Here is a 15,893-nt window from a genome sequence, read left to right as displayed (position 1 = left end):
TGAGGAAGTAGCAATGACTTCTCCCAAAGGGAATGTCTGAGGGGAAATTTTGATGCTTTTCACATTTTGCTCTGATATGCATAGCATTAGGAGGAAACCAGTAAAGTTCCTTCTTGGAAAGAACTCAGATGTGTGTTGCTGCCCTGCACCCAGCTTGTGATCAGTAGTCTGGAAATGACCTGTGGAATATTCCAGGCCTGCTCTTGGAGTTTGTAATCTGATTGGGGAAAGCAAGACGTTTTGTGCAAAACAGAATTAGAAGACAAAGCAGTACCGAGTATAAGCCATAACTAAGATGTGAGGTTTCCATTGAATTCCTAGGACCTGGGAGTGCCTCTGAACTCCAGGTGTCCTTGGGCTTTTCAGAGACTTTCCTTTAGATGGCTCAGGTTTCTTCTCCGATGGGGAGAGCAGATAACTGGATGAGACCTATAGGTGTGGCTGAAAGTTCCGCTTCAAGTCAGCCATGGTCTCCCTCCATCTCCCTTCCCCGCCTCTCCCCTCTGAAATTGCTATTGTGTAAGGTATTACTAATGCTGGCAAAGATTTGTGTTTAGCCATTTGCCAAGCATATCCGTTCCTGGGTTGGGGCTATAAACTCTACTCCTTCCTGCCATAAACTATTCCTCATCACCCCCTCCCAGTAGTACCCATGTCCCCTTGACATATTCTGCAAGGCCGCATGTTCCTTCAGCATCCAATCCTAACTTCAGCAACCTAACTCTTGCTACTTGTTCACCACAGGTAGTAACCCTGGCAAAGGAGGGACATTACTATCTCTTCTCAGTGGACTCTCTTCAGGGAACTGCCTCAGTAACAGGATCTAGCCCCATTAGTCAGAAGAGCCCTGGGTTTCCTTTGAGGGAGCTAGTAGCCACAGCTGGACAGGTTAGGATTCTCATTGTCCCTTATTTACACCGTCTCCATTGTCTCCAGCAATGATGGCAGCAACCACGGCTGGCATTTCCTAGTGCCATGTGCCCTGTAATGTTAACAGAGCCGCACTCTATGAACCTGTTTGTTGATATTGGTGCTGTGTGTCCAACATAACCCTGGTAGGATCTGTCATCCCCATCTGGTCCACAGCTGCCCCAATTGTCCTTAGACTCCTCCTGCTTAGGAAGGAGCCGTGTTCTGATTCCTCCTTATTGGAAATCTTTCCATTCTCATCTTTGTGCACATGCCCTGCAAGAAGCCAGCCAGTGAGGAGCTTCTGCCTGCCTACCCTGACCCCAGCTTGCAGGCTCTCAGAATCCCGTGACTCGCTGATGCTGTTGGTGATCTTGCAGCTGGAGAACCTTTATTTCCTTGTTGTATTTCTATGGTTGGGAAGCCAAGCTGCCCTGGCAGGTGGTTTTCCATGGGTCAGTTGCACTTGGCTCTCTGCAGTAGGGGGCCTGTGTAGTTAAAGGAGGATTCAGCTTGTTGATCACTTTGTTCCCCTGAGTCATCAAGTCCAGGTCTGACGTTGTACCCAGCATCTCTTCTCTGTTGGAGCTAGGCCCGATGGCCAGAAGGTCCCTGGCCACCAAGGAGCTGTCATTTCCTTGGTGTCTTTGTCCCAAGCCCTCTGCTCTGCCTCCTGCTCTCCCACGGGATGCTGCAAGGCATCTCGTAGGAAGTGTTTTGACAAGAAGGATCGGTGAGAGTTTTTTCTTGGCAACTATAAAATAAAAGTACTGTAAGGAGCTCCTAAATAAATTTGTGCTGCTTCAGCCAGGGAATTTCAACCCTCCTGGAAGTGTAGGGGAAAGTGGAATGAAAAAAAAAAAATGGAAGGCTCAACTGCCAGTTTGATGGCTCATTCATCTGATGGTCCTCAGGAGGTGTGTGATCCGCACAGGGTGGACATTAGCCAAACTCATTGCCTCTTGCATTTGTCCAGAGAGTCCGCGAGTGTTTTCTTTGTGCTTCTTTTTTCCCTACCATCAGACAAGGCAGGGGGAGATTTCTCAGTCCCTTTGCTCAAGTTGGTCCTGTGTGTACACAGGGGTGATGGCGGAAACGAGCTGCCTGTGTATCAAGTGCACCAAACAGCAGAGCTGGACAGAGCCCAGCACCTGGCCTGCGGGGGTTCGTTTGTGAGTCTCTGGCTCTGTTTTAAAGGGGGTGTAATAGCCAGCCTTGCCACAGAGTCATTTTTTATGATCATTTCCCACCTCAAGTAGCTGTTGGGAAGAAATATGAAAAGGTAGGGGAAAAGGGCCACAGAGGAGCTTCTAACATTTTCTGGGTTGGAAATTGTTTTACTGTTTTTCATTCACTAGAAAATAAGTTATTTTACATTCACTCTCATAATGATGAATGTTCATGCTTCATATATTAGTTCTTAAGCCAGTGTTGCAATAGATCAGCCTCACAAACACCAGCTAAAATGTCACTTTATGAGGACAAATGGCATGGGGACCTCATTTAATAATTCAGAACGTTGCTTCATTTAGCAGGGGCCTCATTTTCATCTTTAAGTTCATTAAGACTTTAGGGACATATCATGGAGCATTTGAAAATATCAATGCCATTCATGGTAATTTCATATATGTGAGACACTTTAAATAATTTCATTGGTTAAAAAAAATGAGCTTATGACAACAGATCAGAATTCCAAGTACACAAATGTTCACATTCCCTAAGGAAGTAAGGCGATTTTTTTCAACATGCCCTAGCAACCTGGTTTCCAGAATAAATCGTTTCCACTCCTACCAGTAGATCACTTTCCCTACACATCTTTGTTGGGAATTATAGCCTGAAAGAGTAGAGAGACTAAAGAAAAGGACTAAAGCCAAAATATATAAATACATATCTTATGACTTTTTCCTGGTTATCAAATTAATATGTAATTCCTACAAAAAAATTTAGAAAGTACAAAAAAGAAAAAATCATTGGTGAACATATCACCTAGACTTGTAATCTTTTAGCTTTTCCCAACTCTCCCTTCTCCCTCCTGTCTTTCTTCCTTCCCTCTCCAACAGTTGTAACATAATTAAGAGAATATTAAAAGTACAATTTTGTGTTCTGCTTTTTCATTTAGAATTGTATCATCCTGTAAATAAGTCATGAAACCCAGCAGCTATAAAAAGATTGATAGATTTGATTATATAAAAATATGAAAGTTATCATAAACAAAACAAGCTGAACAATAATATTTGCAACCAATTAACAAATTACTGCTGTCCATTATGTGTAATGAATCTCTACAATATAATCCAAAAACTAACTCAAATTTTAAAACAGGTAAAACTTGTGACTAGGCAACAGGCAGAAGAAATACAAATGGCCATTAACCGTATAGATTTTTTTTTTAAGTTCAATCTCAATAATCAAGAAATGAAGGTAAGACAGTGAGATCATTTTCCCCTGGCAAATTGGCAAGGATAGAACGGTGATTACATCTAACTTGAATAAGGAAGGTAAACGGACGCTCTTGTACACTATTGGTGGGAGTATAAATTGGTGCCAGCTTTTTAGAGGGCAGTTACTCAACTCTGTTTAAATTTTAAACATTTGTACAGTTTAACACAGCATTTCTACTTCTAAAAATGTAACCCTTCTACAAGAGTGCAAATAATGTTCGTTACTCCATGGACACATGGAGTAATGTGGGTAAAGATGCAAGCAATTAGAAAAACATCTACACATTTATGGAGAAGGACCTAATTAAATTATGGAACATCTTTATAATGGAATTTTATGTAACCATTACAAAGAATGAGGCAGATCTACAAGATATAGAAATATGTCCAAAAGTTCATTAAGTGAGAAAAGTAAGTTACTTCATAACATTTGTTAGTGTAGCACTAAGAAAAGATTCTATGACTATAAACCTGTTCTTGTTTTCTCCATAATTTTTTTCAGGAATGACAGAATTTAAGATAATGAAAATAGTACTTGTATAATCACAAAAGAAATCATTTTCAAAAGACAAAATTTCTGTCATAAACATTTCCCTGGTTTGTTTGTCCTTCATTATACCTCATACAATTTTAATAGCCTTCATAAAATTCTGTCATGGATATACCATAATTTATTTAGCTGTTCCCCTCTTAATAAATAATTTAGCTTGCTTCCAAAATTTGCTCTGTTATGCACAATACAACAACAAACATTTATGTAAAGTAAAAGACCTAAATCTACACTCCCCAAAGGATCCCTTTATGTAGCAGAGGTTGAGAGTTTAACCTAGAAAGAATTCAAGACATGGTTTTGAATGTGAAAAGGTAACATTTTCTAAGCCTTTTAAATCTTAACAGGACTACATATGGTTCATTGGAGGCAAAAGAGTTGGATCTTTCCTTCCTAGTACTCAGTTGTGCTACCCACTCTGACTATAATTTATCTCACTGGAAAAGATCCTGATGCTGGAAAAGATTGAGGACGGGAGGAGAAGGAGGCGAAAGAGGATGAGATGGTTGAATGGCATCATTAACTCAATGGACATGAGTTTGAGCAAGCTCAGGGAGATAGTGAAGGCCTCGGAAACCTGGTGTGCTGTAGTCCATGGGGTCACAAAGAGTCGAACACGACTGAGTGACTGAACAACAAAGTGTTTGTGGTCTGAGTGTGAAAATGACCAGGGATGTTATACTCAGGATGCTCTTTGCAGAGCTTCATCCCAAGCCTTTGCCTTTCCATTCCATTCTCTCTCCCCAGGTGATCATCCACACCCAACTAATGACTCGTCATTTTCTATCCCTGGCCTGGCCTTTCATCTAAGCTCTAGCAGTGTATATTCAGCTGCCCATTAAACATGTCTACTCAGATGTCTAAAAAACACAATATGTCCAAAATAAATTCTTTGAACCAGAACATGCTCATACGTTCTTCTTTTTTTACCTTCTACATCTTTCCATTACTAAATCCTATTACTTTCTTCCTCTGGTGGTTTTCCATCTGTCTGGTTCTCTTTACATTACTGCCCCACCCTGGTCCAGACAACCATCAGTTCTTTTCTGATTCCTTTAGTAACTTCCCCACTGGTCTCTTCATGTTCTGTCTCTTCCCCTCTGACCTGTTTTCCTTGTAGCTGGAGGGGCTTGTTGTAAAATCAGATTAATGCCATCCTTCTCCTGTGTAAGACCTTTCAATGGTTTTTTGTTTTTTTTTTTTCCCCTCTTGGACCAAAGACTGAAATCATCACTGGGCCCTGCTGTATGAGGCTCCTGCTCTTTCCTGTCTCCTTTAATCTTCTGAGCCCCTTGCATATTGCCTGGCTCATGGATGGTACCCAGAGATTTGTTGGATGAACGAATGACTGAATGTCTTCTGTTAGATAGCACATAAATGGCATTACTATAACATGTGATAAAACCACATTTTAGGCTTTTGCTTTTTCAGTGACGTTGTAGAATTCTTTTACCAATTTAATACAATTGGCCCTGCTTCAAAAAACTGTCAAGTTTATATAAACCCAGATATTTAAAACACAAACTAACCCTAAATGGTTTTGTTTTGAGACTAAGATCATAATCCAAATTCACTTTCTTGGCAAATGCCACCCCTTAACTCTTGCCTACATGTCAGCTTTTCTTCCTTAGAAAAGTTATCCTTAGAGTTATCGTCATAGTATTTGACAACTCGAAAGAGATTTGCTATGTGTTCCCCTACTCCAGTACCTTCAAGGATTGTGTGAAATCCAATCAACTCCTCCACACAAAAGTTAAGAACCAAACAAAAAATTTATTTTTCTAGAATTTTGATTATGCATTTAATAATGTGTCACAAAAATGTGACACATTATTTGGCAAATCAGTCTCAGGATATTTGTTGATTTTCAGATGGTTCTTGTTTCAGCTGATGAAGTTCTCTCAGGAAACCGCCTACCAGGAGAATCAGCCAGTGACACAGTGGCACTGATGGAAGAGAGGGTGCCTACTGTGGTGGGTTTGGAGCCCGGGACTTAGAGGGCAGTGAGCAGAACTGAATTCAAATCCTGACTTTATCCCTGGATCACTAAATGATGTTGATGTAGACCTTACTTCATAGGGTTGTTTTGAAGATAAAATAAGAATGTGGATGAAGCACTTAGCATTTAGTGAACATTCAGTGTATGTTACTACTACTGACACTAATCATTGTTGTTGTTGTTTTGTTATCATCCTCATCTAGACACACGCACACACATACACACACACACACACCCAAATGAGCAAACAGACAAAAAGCAGTATACTTAAAATAGTATATTGACTGTATATTTTAGGATAACTAATAGCAAAGTTGTACTTTATCTAAAAAATAGTCTTTTAGATTTAGATGTTAAAATATGGATAGATGAGGCGATTTCATATTTTGGATTTGCTTCCAGATCCGACAAAAAAGACGGGTCAAGAAGGGAGTAGAAGTACAGTTGAAACACGATTGGGCATTGATAGCTGTTTTTGCTGTGTGATCACTACAGGAGTTGTTGTTATTCACCATACTTTCATATAAGTTTGAAATGTTCCATGATAAAATTTTTTAAGATACATTAAAAATAGCTTCTGAATAACCTCTTAGATACATTGTTGTTCAAGGAGCCAGTCTCAACTCACTGCTGTTTATTTCTTTTGGAAGAATAACTAAGTCCAGAGGTCTAAGCAGTAAGACTCCTGTCATTCTGTTTTATGACTCTCAGAATAGCTCATGGTGGAAACAAAACAAATACAATTTCTGAATTTCCTTTGTTTTCAACCACTTCAGAATCCTCTCTGAAACCACTGTGGGCATTTTAAGTAACCCTCATTACCCCAGCAAGAACAATGTACCTTTCAGACCATCAGGGAGGATAAAATAACTCTTTCTACCCTTCTGTGCTTGCATAACAAAGGTAGAGCTATTAAATACCACTGCTCAATAAGCTAATGAATGATGAGGCCAGAATTGTGTATTTGGTGTTTTAGGATCTGAGCCTGTGCCCTGTATGAACTTGTAATCTTCATTGTGGAGCCTTGTTAACTTCGGCTGCTGACTTACATGTTGGCTGGGGAGGCTGAGGAAGTCCAAAGCCAAAAACTGACTTCTCTGCCTATTTCATATTCAATTCAGGAGTCAAAGAGTGACTTTTTTTTTTTTTTTTTTTGCTTTGGTTTTTTTTCTTTAAGTGAAGATAGCTATTTACCCTTAGAGTGGAAGCTGACAATAGCCACAAATGGCTCGTGTTCTCCTCTTTCATATGCGTGTGAGCAAGGGGAAAGGATTATGCTTGGGTCCTCTCTGCTTGCCCCTCCTAAAGTGGTGTCTTTTCCCCAGCTCCACTAAAACAAAGAATTTGAATTTATTATATTTCAGGGCTCTTTCTTTCACCCCTGGCATCTTTCTACAAGAGGAAAAGCACTTGGATTTTTGTAGGTTTAATTACTTTGGCACAAGGGTCCCAGTGAAGTTTATGGAACTTCATTCCTTTCCCCCAAAATAAAATAGGCTCTGAATTGGCTGGTGCAACTCACTGTGACCCATCCAAATGTCTCCGTTTATCTCTTTGGTCAGCATCTTGTGCCAGGCGTGCACTGAGGCTAGGGAGCAATAAGGCTCAGCCCCAGCCAACGGGCGAGACAGGTGTATGGACAGAATGCAGTGAAAGTTGTCGGTCACAGAGCTGTGAACTGGGTGCTCTGGGGGCAGAGCTGACTATCTGGGGACATCAGCACAGACCTCACAGTGGAGGTTTGAGACATTTGGGCTGAGGGAAGAATTGAATCCTCAGGTTATCTTACGCTCTTAATCAAACCCCCTTATTATTTCTGGTTGAGAGTTTTATCCTGTTAGGTAGTTCAGTTCAGTTGCTCAGTTGTGTCCGACTCTTTGCCACCCCATGGACTGTAGCACACCAGGCTTCCCTGTCCATCACGAACTCCTGGAGCTTGCTCAAACTCATGTCCATTGAGTCGGTGATGCCATCCAACCATCGCATCCTCTGTCGTCCCCTTCTCCTCCCGCCTTCAGTCTTTCCCAGCAGCAGGGGCTTAGGTAGTACTTGGCATGAAATCAGCAATAGCATTTCCCTCAAGGCTGGTCCAGTTCTGAAAATGCCTAAAAGGAGACTGCAAAATCAGGACTGAGGTGTAGAGCTGGCCTCTCTGCCCTGGGGCATCCTATGACCAGGCCAAATCACATCGCTAGGGCCGCTCAGTTCCTTGTCCTGAGCAGCGGGGCCGTGTCCCAAGACTTCCCTGTGCAGAGGGATGGGATGCCCATTGTGATGGGCAGCGTATGAAACTGATGACAAAGCGCTTTTCCCTCCCCGAACAAGTCCTGATACCTGTGACAGTTGCTGAGTAATAAGCAGTCAAACCTCTTAGCTGGGACGTTAGTCACAAGCTCTCTTGAGCAATCTCAGGTCGGCTCTTTAGACCATTGTAAGTTTCTGTTAGCACTTGCTTCTTCTACCCAAGGAGATCCTTTCCAAGCTCTCAGCAAGCACAGTGGCTTCAGGAGATTTTAGAAATGCAGCTACTCTTTCTGGCAGTGTGAGAGTCAGAGGTCTCTGAGTGTAGGACCACACAGATGTGGGCTGCTGGGCTGGAACATGGTGCTGATAAAGCCAGCCCCAAGGCTCAGATCCCCTAAGGCCTTGATCCCTCCTAGAGCTGCAGATGAGAAGTGGCTGGCGGAGATTAGGGATGACAGTGTTTGGACTGATGAGTCCCCAAAGGAGCCAGACAACCAGGCGCTAACAGGGCCTTGAGTCTGAAACCACTTTTAGAAGAACGACTGAGACCATGCTCTTGACAGTGGCTGTAACCAGAATCCTTCCTGCCCCCCGACAACACACACACCTGTTCTTCTGGGATCCTGCCTTCATGTGGGCTAATAAATCTTGCTCATACTGTGTGTGTGTTGAGAGGACAGTGGAGGAGGACACGGTTTCCACAGAGCAGAGCCTACTGAAAGCTTGTGTGGGAAGTGGGACTCTGCCCAGGAAAGGGGCAGGAGGCTGACTGGGGGGCCGGGGCCGAGTCTGGTTTAGAGGTGGAGGAGCCTCGCATTGCTGAAGTGGCTGCACAGGCACCCAGTTTATCTCCGCCTGTCTCCCGGGAGACGCCTGGAGCATGAGCTCAGAGTGGAGGCTGGCCTGAGAAAGTGCTGCTGCTCTCATCTTGCTTATCCACGGATTCCTGGAAAATGGGACTTGGTGCTCCTTCCTGGGTAGCTTCCAGTGACCCCTGTCTGCAGGTCCCACGTGGTCCGGCCGCATCAACTCTCAGGGCCCAGTGTGGAAACCAGTCTTGCCAGTTCTGTCATCACCTGCCTCCCCCGAGTCGCAATGTGATCCCAGGCTGGACAGAGACCAGCCTCTCCATTTGGGCCGAGCAGCCCAACAGGCCTTTATTGTCAGAGCAGAGATGGGAAGACATGGGAAAACAGAGCCATGAATGCCCCAACACAGCCCCCTGGGGATGCGAAGGCCCAGAGCAGCAGTCAGTAGCCCCCACTGTGGAGAGGCCCAGTGAGGGGCCACCATCACTCCGCATAGCACAGCCCCAGGAGGCTGCGGCTACTGCAGCTTCCCCCCTGGCAGTTGACTGCAGACCTCCAGGTCAGGGTGGTCGTCTAACATCCCTGCTGGCTGGGCAGCCTCCTTCACTGCTAAGCCAGTGTCTTTGCCTCTGAGCACATCTTTCCTTCAAGGATCAAAGGATGGAGGTTGTTGCCCTGTAGGCAGGGCTGCTCCCCCGATCCTCCCCCAAGGCTAGACTGAGAGGCCTACGATGGGATGTAGGTGTGTGGGACTCTTTCCCAGCTTGCTGTGGTGCCAGCTTCCCTCTGTTATGTTATGTGTGGCAATGGGAGATGGTGCCAGAAGCCTATGTCGGGGAGGGGGTGTTTAGGAGCACTGCCTTTCATTTGCAGACAGTTTTATTGACATTTGACCCATGTTCCTACCTCCATCAATACCTTTCACCAAGCAGTTCTGCTGCTGGAAACTCACTTCCCTTGATTGGATTCTGCTCCAGGTTAGGGAAGGGAGGGTGAGTGCCTTTGCCCTGCACTCACCGTAATATCTGAGGTTTCTATGTATCTGGGCTATACCCAAACAAACTCTGTTCTCACTCCTGTTTTGCTTTTCCCTGGTCATTAATGTCCCCACTAACCCACTGAATCTAAGGCAGAAACCCAGGAGTCATCAGTTCTGCTGCTGCTTCTCCTCATCCATCTCTAAGTGGTCATCAGGCCTTAATCCTGATCATGTTTTCACTAAAGCACTGCTGACTGATCCCTACTTGTCATTCCATCTGTCACTGTCCTAGTTCAGGTCTTAACATCTCTTCCCTGGACTCTCTCAGCTTCCCTCTAGCTGATCTTTTCTCATCAGCTGGAAAACTTAGAGAGCTTCAGTGGGTCACATTTGCCTAATATCTAAGCATCAGAATTCCTTCGTGTGGTATGCAGGGCCCTTCACAGTGTGGACTTGACTCTGCTTTCTAGCCCTGGAATTTTGATGGCCTCAGTGTGTTCATGTCAGTCCTCCTATGCCACATGGGGTTCCTGAGCCCACCTGCATCTCTGCTCTTGCTCTGTGCGCGGGCCCTGTCCACCTGCCCACAGTGACCGTCTCATACCGCTTCCCCACCTAGAAGACTGACTCATGCTGTAAGGCCCAGCTCAATTTCTGCCTCTACTGTGGAACAGACCTCTGTCCTGCCATTAATAGGAATGAATTGTTCCTTCTTGTTTTTCTCTCACAGCACATGGTTCTTCTTTCTCTCATGCCACTTGTATTACACAACAGTTGGTTCTATCTCCCTCCCCATCACTCTCCTTTCCTCTTTCCCCCAATACATGTGTGTATGTATACACACATATTTATGTACCTACACACACACACACACTAATCTATGTGTACATACTTTGAACAAAGATTTATTGAATGCACTATGCTAGGCACAGTGTGACCCAGATGCATCTGATGCCTCCTCCGTGGAGCTAACAGTCTAGTGAATATCTGTCTCCCGAACACACAGTGCGTTCCTTAGGGAGAAGGATCGTCTTGCTCTTGATGCCTGTCACAGTGTGTGCTGCACAGTGGCCATGTGCTCCAGAACTTCACTGAGCGAAGGCCAGTGGGCAGAGATAGATGCCACAGAACAGGGTGTAGGGTGGGTGGATGTCTCCTGGATAGGTGGTCAGTGGGAAGCCTGGCAGTCACATTGTCACTTTTTAATGGGCAGCCTGTGTTTTGATATGTGGTTAGCCCATTCAGATGGAACCATCATCCAGGACCACAAGGCAGATTTTGAGAGTGGATATCTTATATCCGCTCTTATCCAGATAACACAAAGAGGTGTCTCCCCTTTGAAGTGTGGGTACAGAAAGCTCTCCTGGCTGTGTGACCCCCCCATCTCGTGACCCAGCTCAGCCAGGTAGATGGTTTGGGGCCCGGCTGCCCCACCATATTTGCTGCTCTGTGTTTCTTGCAGAGATCTGAAACTGGACAATGTACTGTTGGACCACGAGGGCCACTGCAAACTGGCAGATTTCGGGATGTGCAAGGAGGGGATCTGCAACGGAGTCACCACGGCCACCTTCTGCGGCACGCCCGACTACATTGCTCCGGAGGTGAGTGTGCTCGTTGCTTAAGCAGCTTTGGGAATCCAGATTCCCCAGCAGCCCCATCAGAAAGGCAGGGCCAAGCAGATGCTGCAGCTTGTGGGCAGTGTTGAAAGCTGACACCTCCAGACTCCTCTCTGGCTCCTTGGGTGAATGATGGCTGAAAATGTCCTCAGTTCCTCCCAGTACAAATTCAAGTCCAAAAGAGTTGTAAACTTTGCAGTGGCTTCAGGGTTTAGCCCTGAATGAGGTCAAAGTGCACTCTACACCTGGCCCATTTAATTTTCTTCTTTGTCTCTACGCAGAGCTTTGATCCTGTCCCCATTTGAAATAACCACAAGCTCTTGAATTGCCCCCATATGACTGAGTGAGCCCATCTCCTCCTCCTCCACAGAGATAGTCCCAAAGCACTTTCTGGTTTGGATCTGCGTATACTATTATTTTGGCCTAAGTAGACCATAGATGTTTGACCACCGGAATGAGAAGGCCTCTGATTTGACCCCAGGAAAATAGACCCCAATCTAGAGATGGACTGAAACATACATGGAGTGCAGGAAATTCCCTTGCTTTACTTCAGCTTCTAATTCTTCATTTTCTGTAGTCATTAAGGGTGCATTTGTTCATCAGATGCACAGAGCTCCTCTCACATCACCCCTTTGCACAGATCCTCCAGGAGATGCTCTATGGGCCCGCGGTGGACTGGTGGGCTATGGGCGTGCTGCTCTACGAGATGCTGTGTGGCCACGCGCCCTTTGAGGCAGAGAATGAAGATGACCTCTTTGAGGCCATACTGAACGATGAAGTGGTCTACCCTACATGGCTGCATGAAGATGCCACAGGGATCCTGAAATCTGTAAGTGTGACATACTCAGCCAGCTTTCCAGCTATTGCAAACCAGCTTGCTATGTGTGCTGTTTGGGTTTGAAGTTTGTTTGTTTGTTGATGCCACCTACCAGCTCTAGCTGAAATGTGTGTTTTAATCTATAGAATCAAAGAACCAGAGTTTTCTCAGGCTTTTTTGTCCTCTTATGCAATAGTTATTTTGGAGCCAACTGCCCAGGTGATGCTAGTGGTAAAGAATCTGCCTGCCCATGCAGGAGACACAAGAGATGTGGGTTTGATCCCTGAGTCAAGAAGATCCCTTGGAGGAGGAAATGGCAACCCAATCCAGTATTCTTGCCAGGAGAATCCCATGGACAGAGGATCCTGGTGGGCTACAGTTGCAGAGTCTGACATGACTGAGTAACTGAGCACACGTAATAGCTGTTCATAGTGTTGTTGGCCAAATATCAAGTATTTCTACCATTTGTAGCTTCAGTGTAGGTGAAGTGATGCTCCTATTTCATGCAGTCGGGATGTATGAGGCTGTTGGGTCATGTAAATGGCACTGCCAATTGTTTCTGTACTGATGGTGTTTCTGTTGACAACATCCAAGGAGCAGGATGAAGGGGCCTTTCCAGTGGTGCTGGGAGAGAAGAGAGGTTTTTCAGGCTTGGGCAAGATCTCATTTGCTTCCATGCTGTCCTTGTGCAAGTCAGGTGCCAGGCCCACAATTTAGGTGCAGGGTGGAATATCGTGTAGAAAAGGTCTCTCTCTCGTGCATTTAAGGCAATATGATGGAAGCCTTACTTTCAAGTGTGGAAGAAATGTGGATTTGATGCTTTTATGTTGAAAATAAGAAAGTAACAAGTAATATACACAATGGATAAACCAACAAGATCCTACTGTGTAACACAGGGAACTCTGTTAAATGTTATGTGGCAGCCTGGATGGGAAGGGAGTTTGGGGGAGAATGGATACATCTATATGGACAGCTGAATCCCTTTGCTGTCCACCTGAAACTATCACAACATTGTTAATCAGTTGTGCTCCAATATAAAATAAAAAGCTTTAAAAAGAAATAGATGAAGAAAACCAGAAAAAAATTAAGAAGGAACAACCAACAAGAAAGAGAAATTCTTCCAGGGCTTTGATCAGGGGCCCTGCCATGTGCCAATAACCTTCTGATTCTAGGACCTGTTTAATGTACAGAATGATAACTAATTTTTTAGTATTGTTTATTACCAGGTTGGAGTTGGTGATGGACAGGGAGGCCTGGCATGCTGAGATTCATGGGGTCGCAAAGAGTCGGACACGACTGAGTGACTGATCTGATCTGATCTGATCTGATTACCAGGTTATGACATCACCTGTTGTCCTTACAGTCTCATATATCCTGTAGACCTTGAATATACCAGTAAAATATAAAGTTATAAAAAAAGTTAACATGTAATAACAGAATAATGTAATTTGGGTCAATACCCTATTAGGAAATCAGGTTATTATTTCCCAATATATGCACAGGGAGAATAAAGATGAATATTCTTCAAATAGGGGAAAATCAGAATAATCCATTCTCTCTGGGGGATATCTATGGGATAAAAATTACTTTGCTCAAATCATATCACTTCCTGTGATTGGAGACAAAAAAACTAAATTCAGGAAATACTAGCTTTGTTGGTGAGAGACTTGTCTCTCTGGAAATCTCCAGTCATATAATTAGTGTCATTTTAAGGACATGTTGTTTACAGATCACTCTGTCCTGGGGCCGATGGCATAATTGTTCCTGAGAAGTCTCCACTTCTCAGGAAATGATCACAGAAATCCTTCTCAGGCAAATATTGCCCAAGTAAATCATAATTTGTAACTTGATTCTCAAGTTCAGGCACCAGTGCTCTCCTGATATGGAAGAAGCTTTAATTGCCCATAGAGATAAAAGTGAAGTACTTTGGGATTCTACCAAATGTCTTCTGTCTACCCTGTTTTCATAAGAAAAATTTATTTGTATATTTAGTAGAAAATTTAGACTAAGGAGAATGTGGCTTTTATAATTTCATTAATAAAAAATCAGGGAGAAGGGCTTGTCTTTATAGATTTATGCCTTAAAATTTCTCCACCTTTGGAAGGGAAATGTGCTCATCTTAGCTGGTCCTAGCTACCTATGATGACCTAATCTATGATAACACAACAATTTGCTACAGAGTTGGGCTTACTTTTGAGTTATTACTCTCCCAGTCCTGTGGTCTAGAGTTGGGGTCCTTCTGACTCCCAAGGCATGCTAATCCTCTGTGGCCTGCAGTGACCACCATCACAGTACGAATGGTTTTTCATGGTGCACATATTTAGTCCAATTGCCATAGCTGATTTAGTTTTTATACTATTTAAAAGAAAGACCCCAGAGTTATATAATTCAAATGTAAATGCTACTTCATGCCATAAGGAAATATGCATTGTTGGCCTCGGTGTATAAAAGTTATTGTGCTTGGTACCATGAAGGGTAGGAAACAAAAGTCAGTCTGTGCCTCAAGAAACTTTAATGTTCCCTATTTTAGGATTAAGAGTCCAGTTCAGTCTTTCTCTGATAAACACTTAATACCTTTTGAATCCAGGCCCAGGAGAAATCTTTAAAGACCACATCAGCATTTGAGTTGACCATCACCCACATCTGCTCCTCTTAATTTTTTTTAGAAGTCCTCAACCTCTTTTTAGCATTTAGAATCCTCTTAAGAGAATTCTTCCCCACTAAATCTGAGACACAGGTTTCACCCCTTTTAACCCAATCCCTATAAAACCTAGAGTAGCTACTAAGCAAGGTTAAGATTCACCTGGAACTATTAAGATGATTTATATTTAACCAGATAGATCCAATTACTTTTTTTTAAGTTTTATTAGTGTATAGTTGATTTACAATGTTGTGTTTCAAGTGTACAGCAAAGTGAGTCTATTATACATATGTTCATTATTTTTCAGATCTTTTTCCCATATAGGTTATTAGAGAGTATTGAGTAGAGCTCCCTGTGCTATACAATAGGTCCTTGTTGTTTATTTTATATATGTAATGTGTGTATGTTAATCCCTGATTTATCCCTCCCTCAATTACTTTATATCTTTGATATATATAGAAACATTGCTGGTAAAGGCAATGGCACCCCACTCCAGTACTCTTGCCTGGAAAATCCCATGGACGGAGGAGCCTGGTAGGCTGCAGTCCATGGGGTCGCTAAGAGTCGGACATGACTGAGCAACTTCACTTTCACTTTTCACTTTCAGGCATTGGAGAAGGCAATGGCAACCCACTCCAGTGTTCTTGCCTGGAGAATCCCAGGGACGGGGGAGCCTGGTGGGCTGCCGTCTATGGGGTCGCACAGAGTCGGACACAACTGAAGCGACTTAGCGGCAGCAGCAGTTATCTAGTTACTTAGTAACTAGTTATCTAGTTATATGTTATCTAGGAGCATCCTGCCTCCACAATCTTTGTTCTGGGAGAAAACAGCCTCTGGTGCCTCACAAGAATTTGCTCTTCAGTGGGGACTGAGTTGTTCCCTCTCCCT

At 43.7% G+C, this 15,893-nt stretch overlaps 1 protein-coding gene across 3 annotated transcripts in view; it reads left to right on the top strand.

The window, feature by feature from the left end:
• Positions 1 to 15,893, top strand: part of PRKCH (protein kinase C eta) — a 233,160-nt gene that overhangs the window by 197,693 nt on the left and 19,574 nt on the right. For all 3 annotated transcript variants that reach the window (XM_086320372.1, XM_086320374.1, XM_086320373.1), the window contains exons 11-12: positions 11,394 to 11,532; positions 12,188 to 12,376. In XM_086320372.1, the coding sequence (XP_086176498.1) occupies positions 11,394 to 11,532; positions 12,188 to 12,376 (328 nt within the window). The remainder of the gene's footprint in view (positions 1 to 11,393; positions 11,533 to 12,187; positions 12,377 to 15,893) is intronic.

This window comes from Bos grunniens, chromosome 10 (genome assembly GCF_055505025.1).
Source record: "Bos grunniens cultivar Pamir isolate PY7600 chromosome 10, Bosgru_T2T1.0, whole genome shotgun sequence".
In the NCBI taxonomy this organism is placed as follows: Eukaryota; Metazoa; Chordata; class Mammalia; order Artiodactyla; family Bovidae; genus Bos; species Bos grunniens.
Note: the sequence above shows the minus strand (reverse complement) of the source record. Positions and strands in the feature narration are given on the sequence as shown.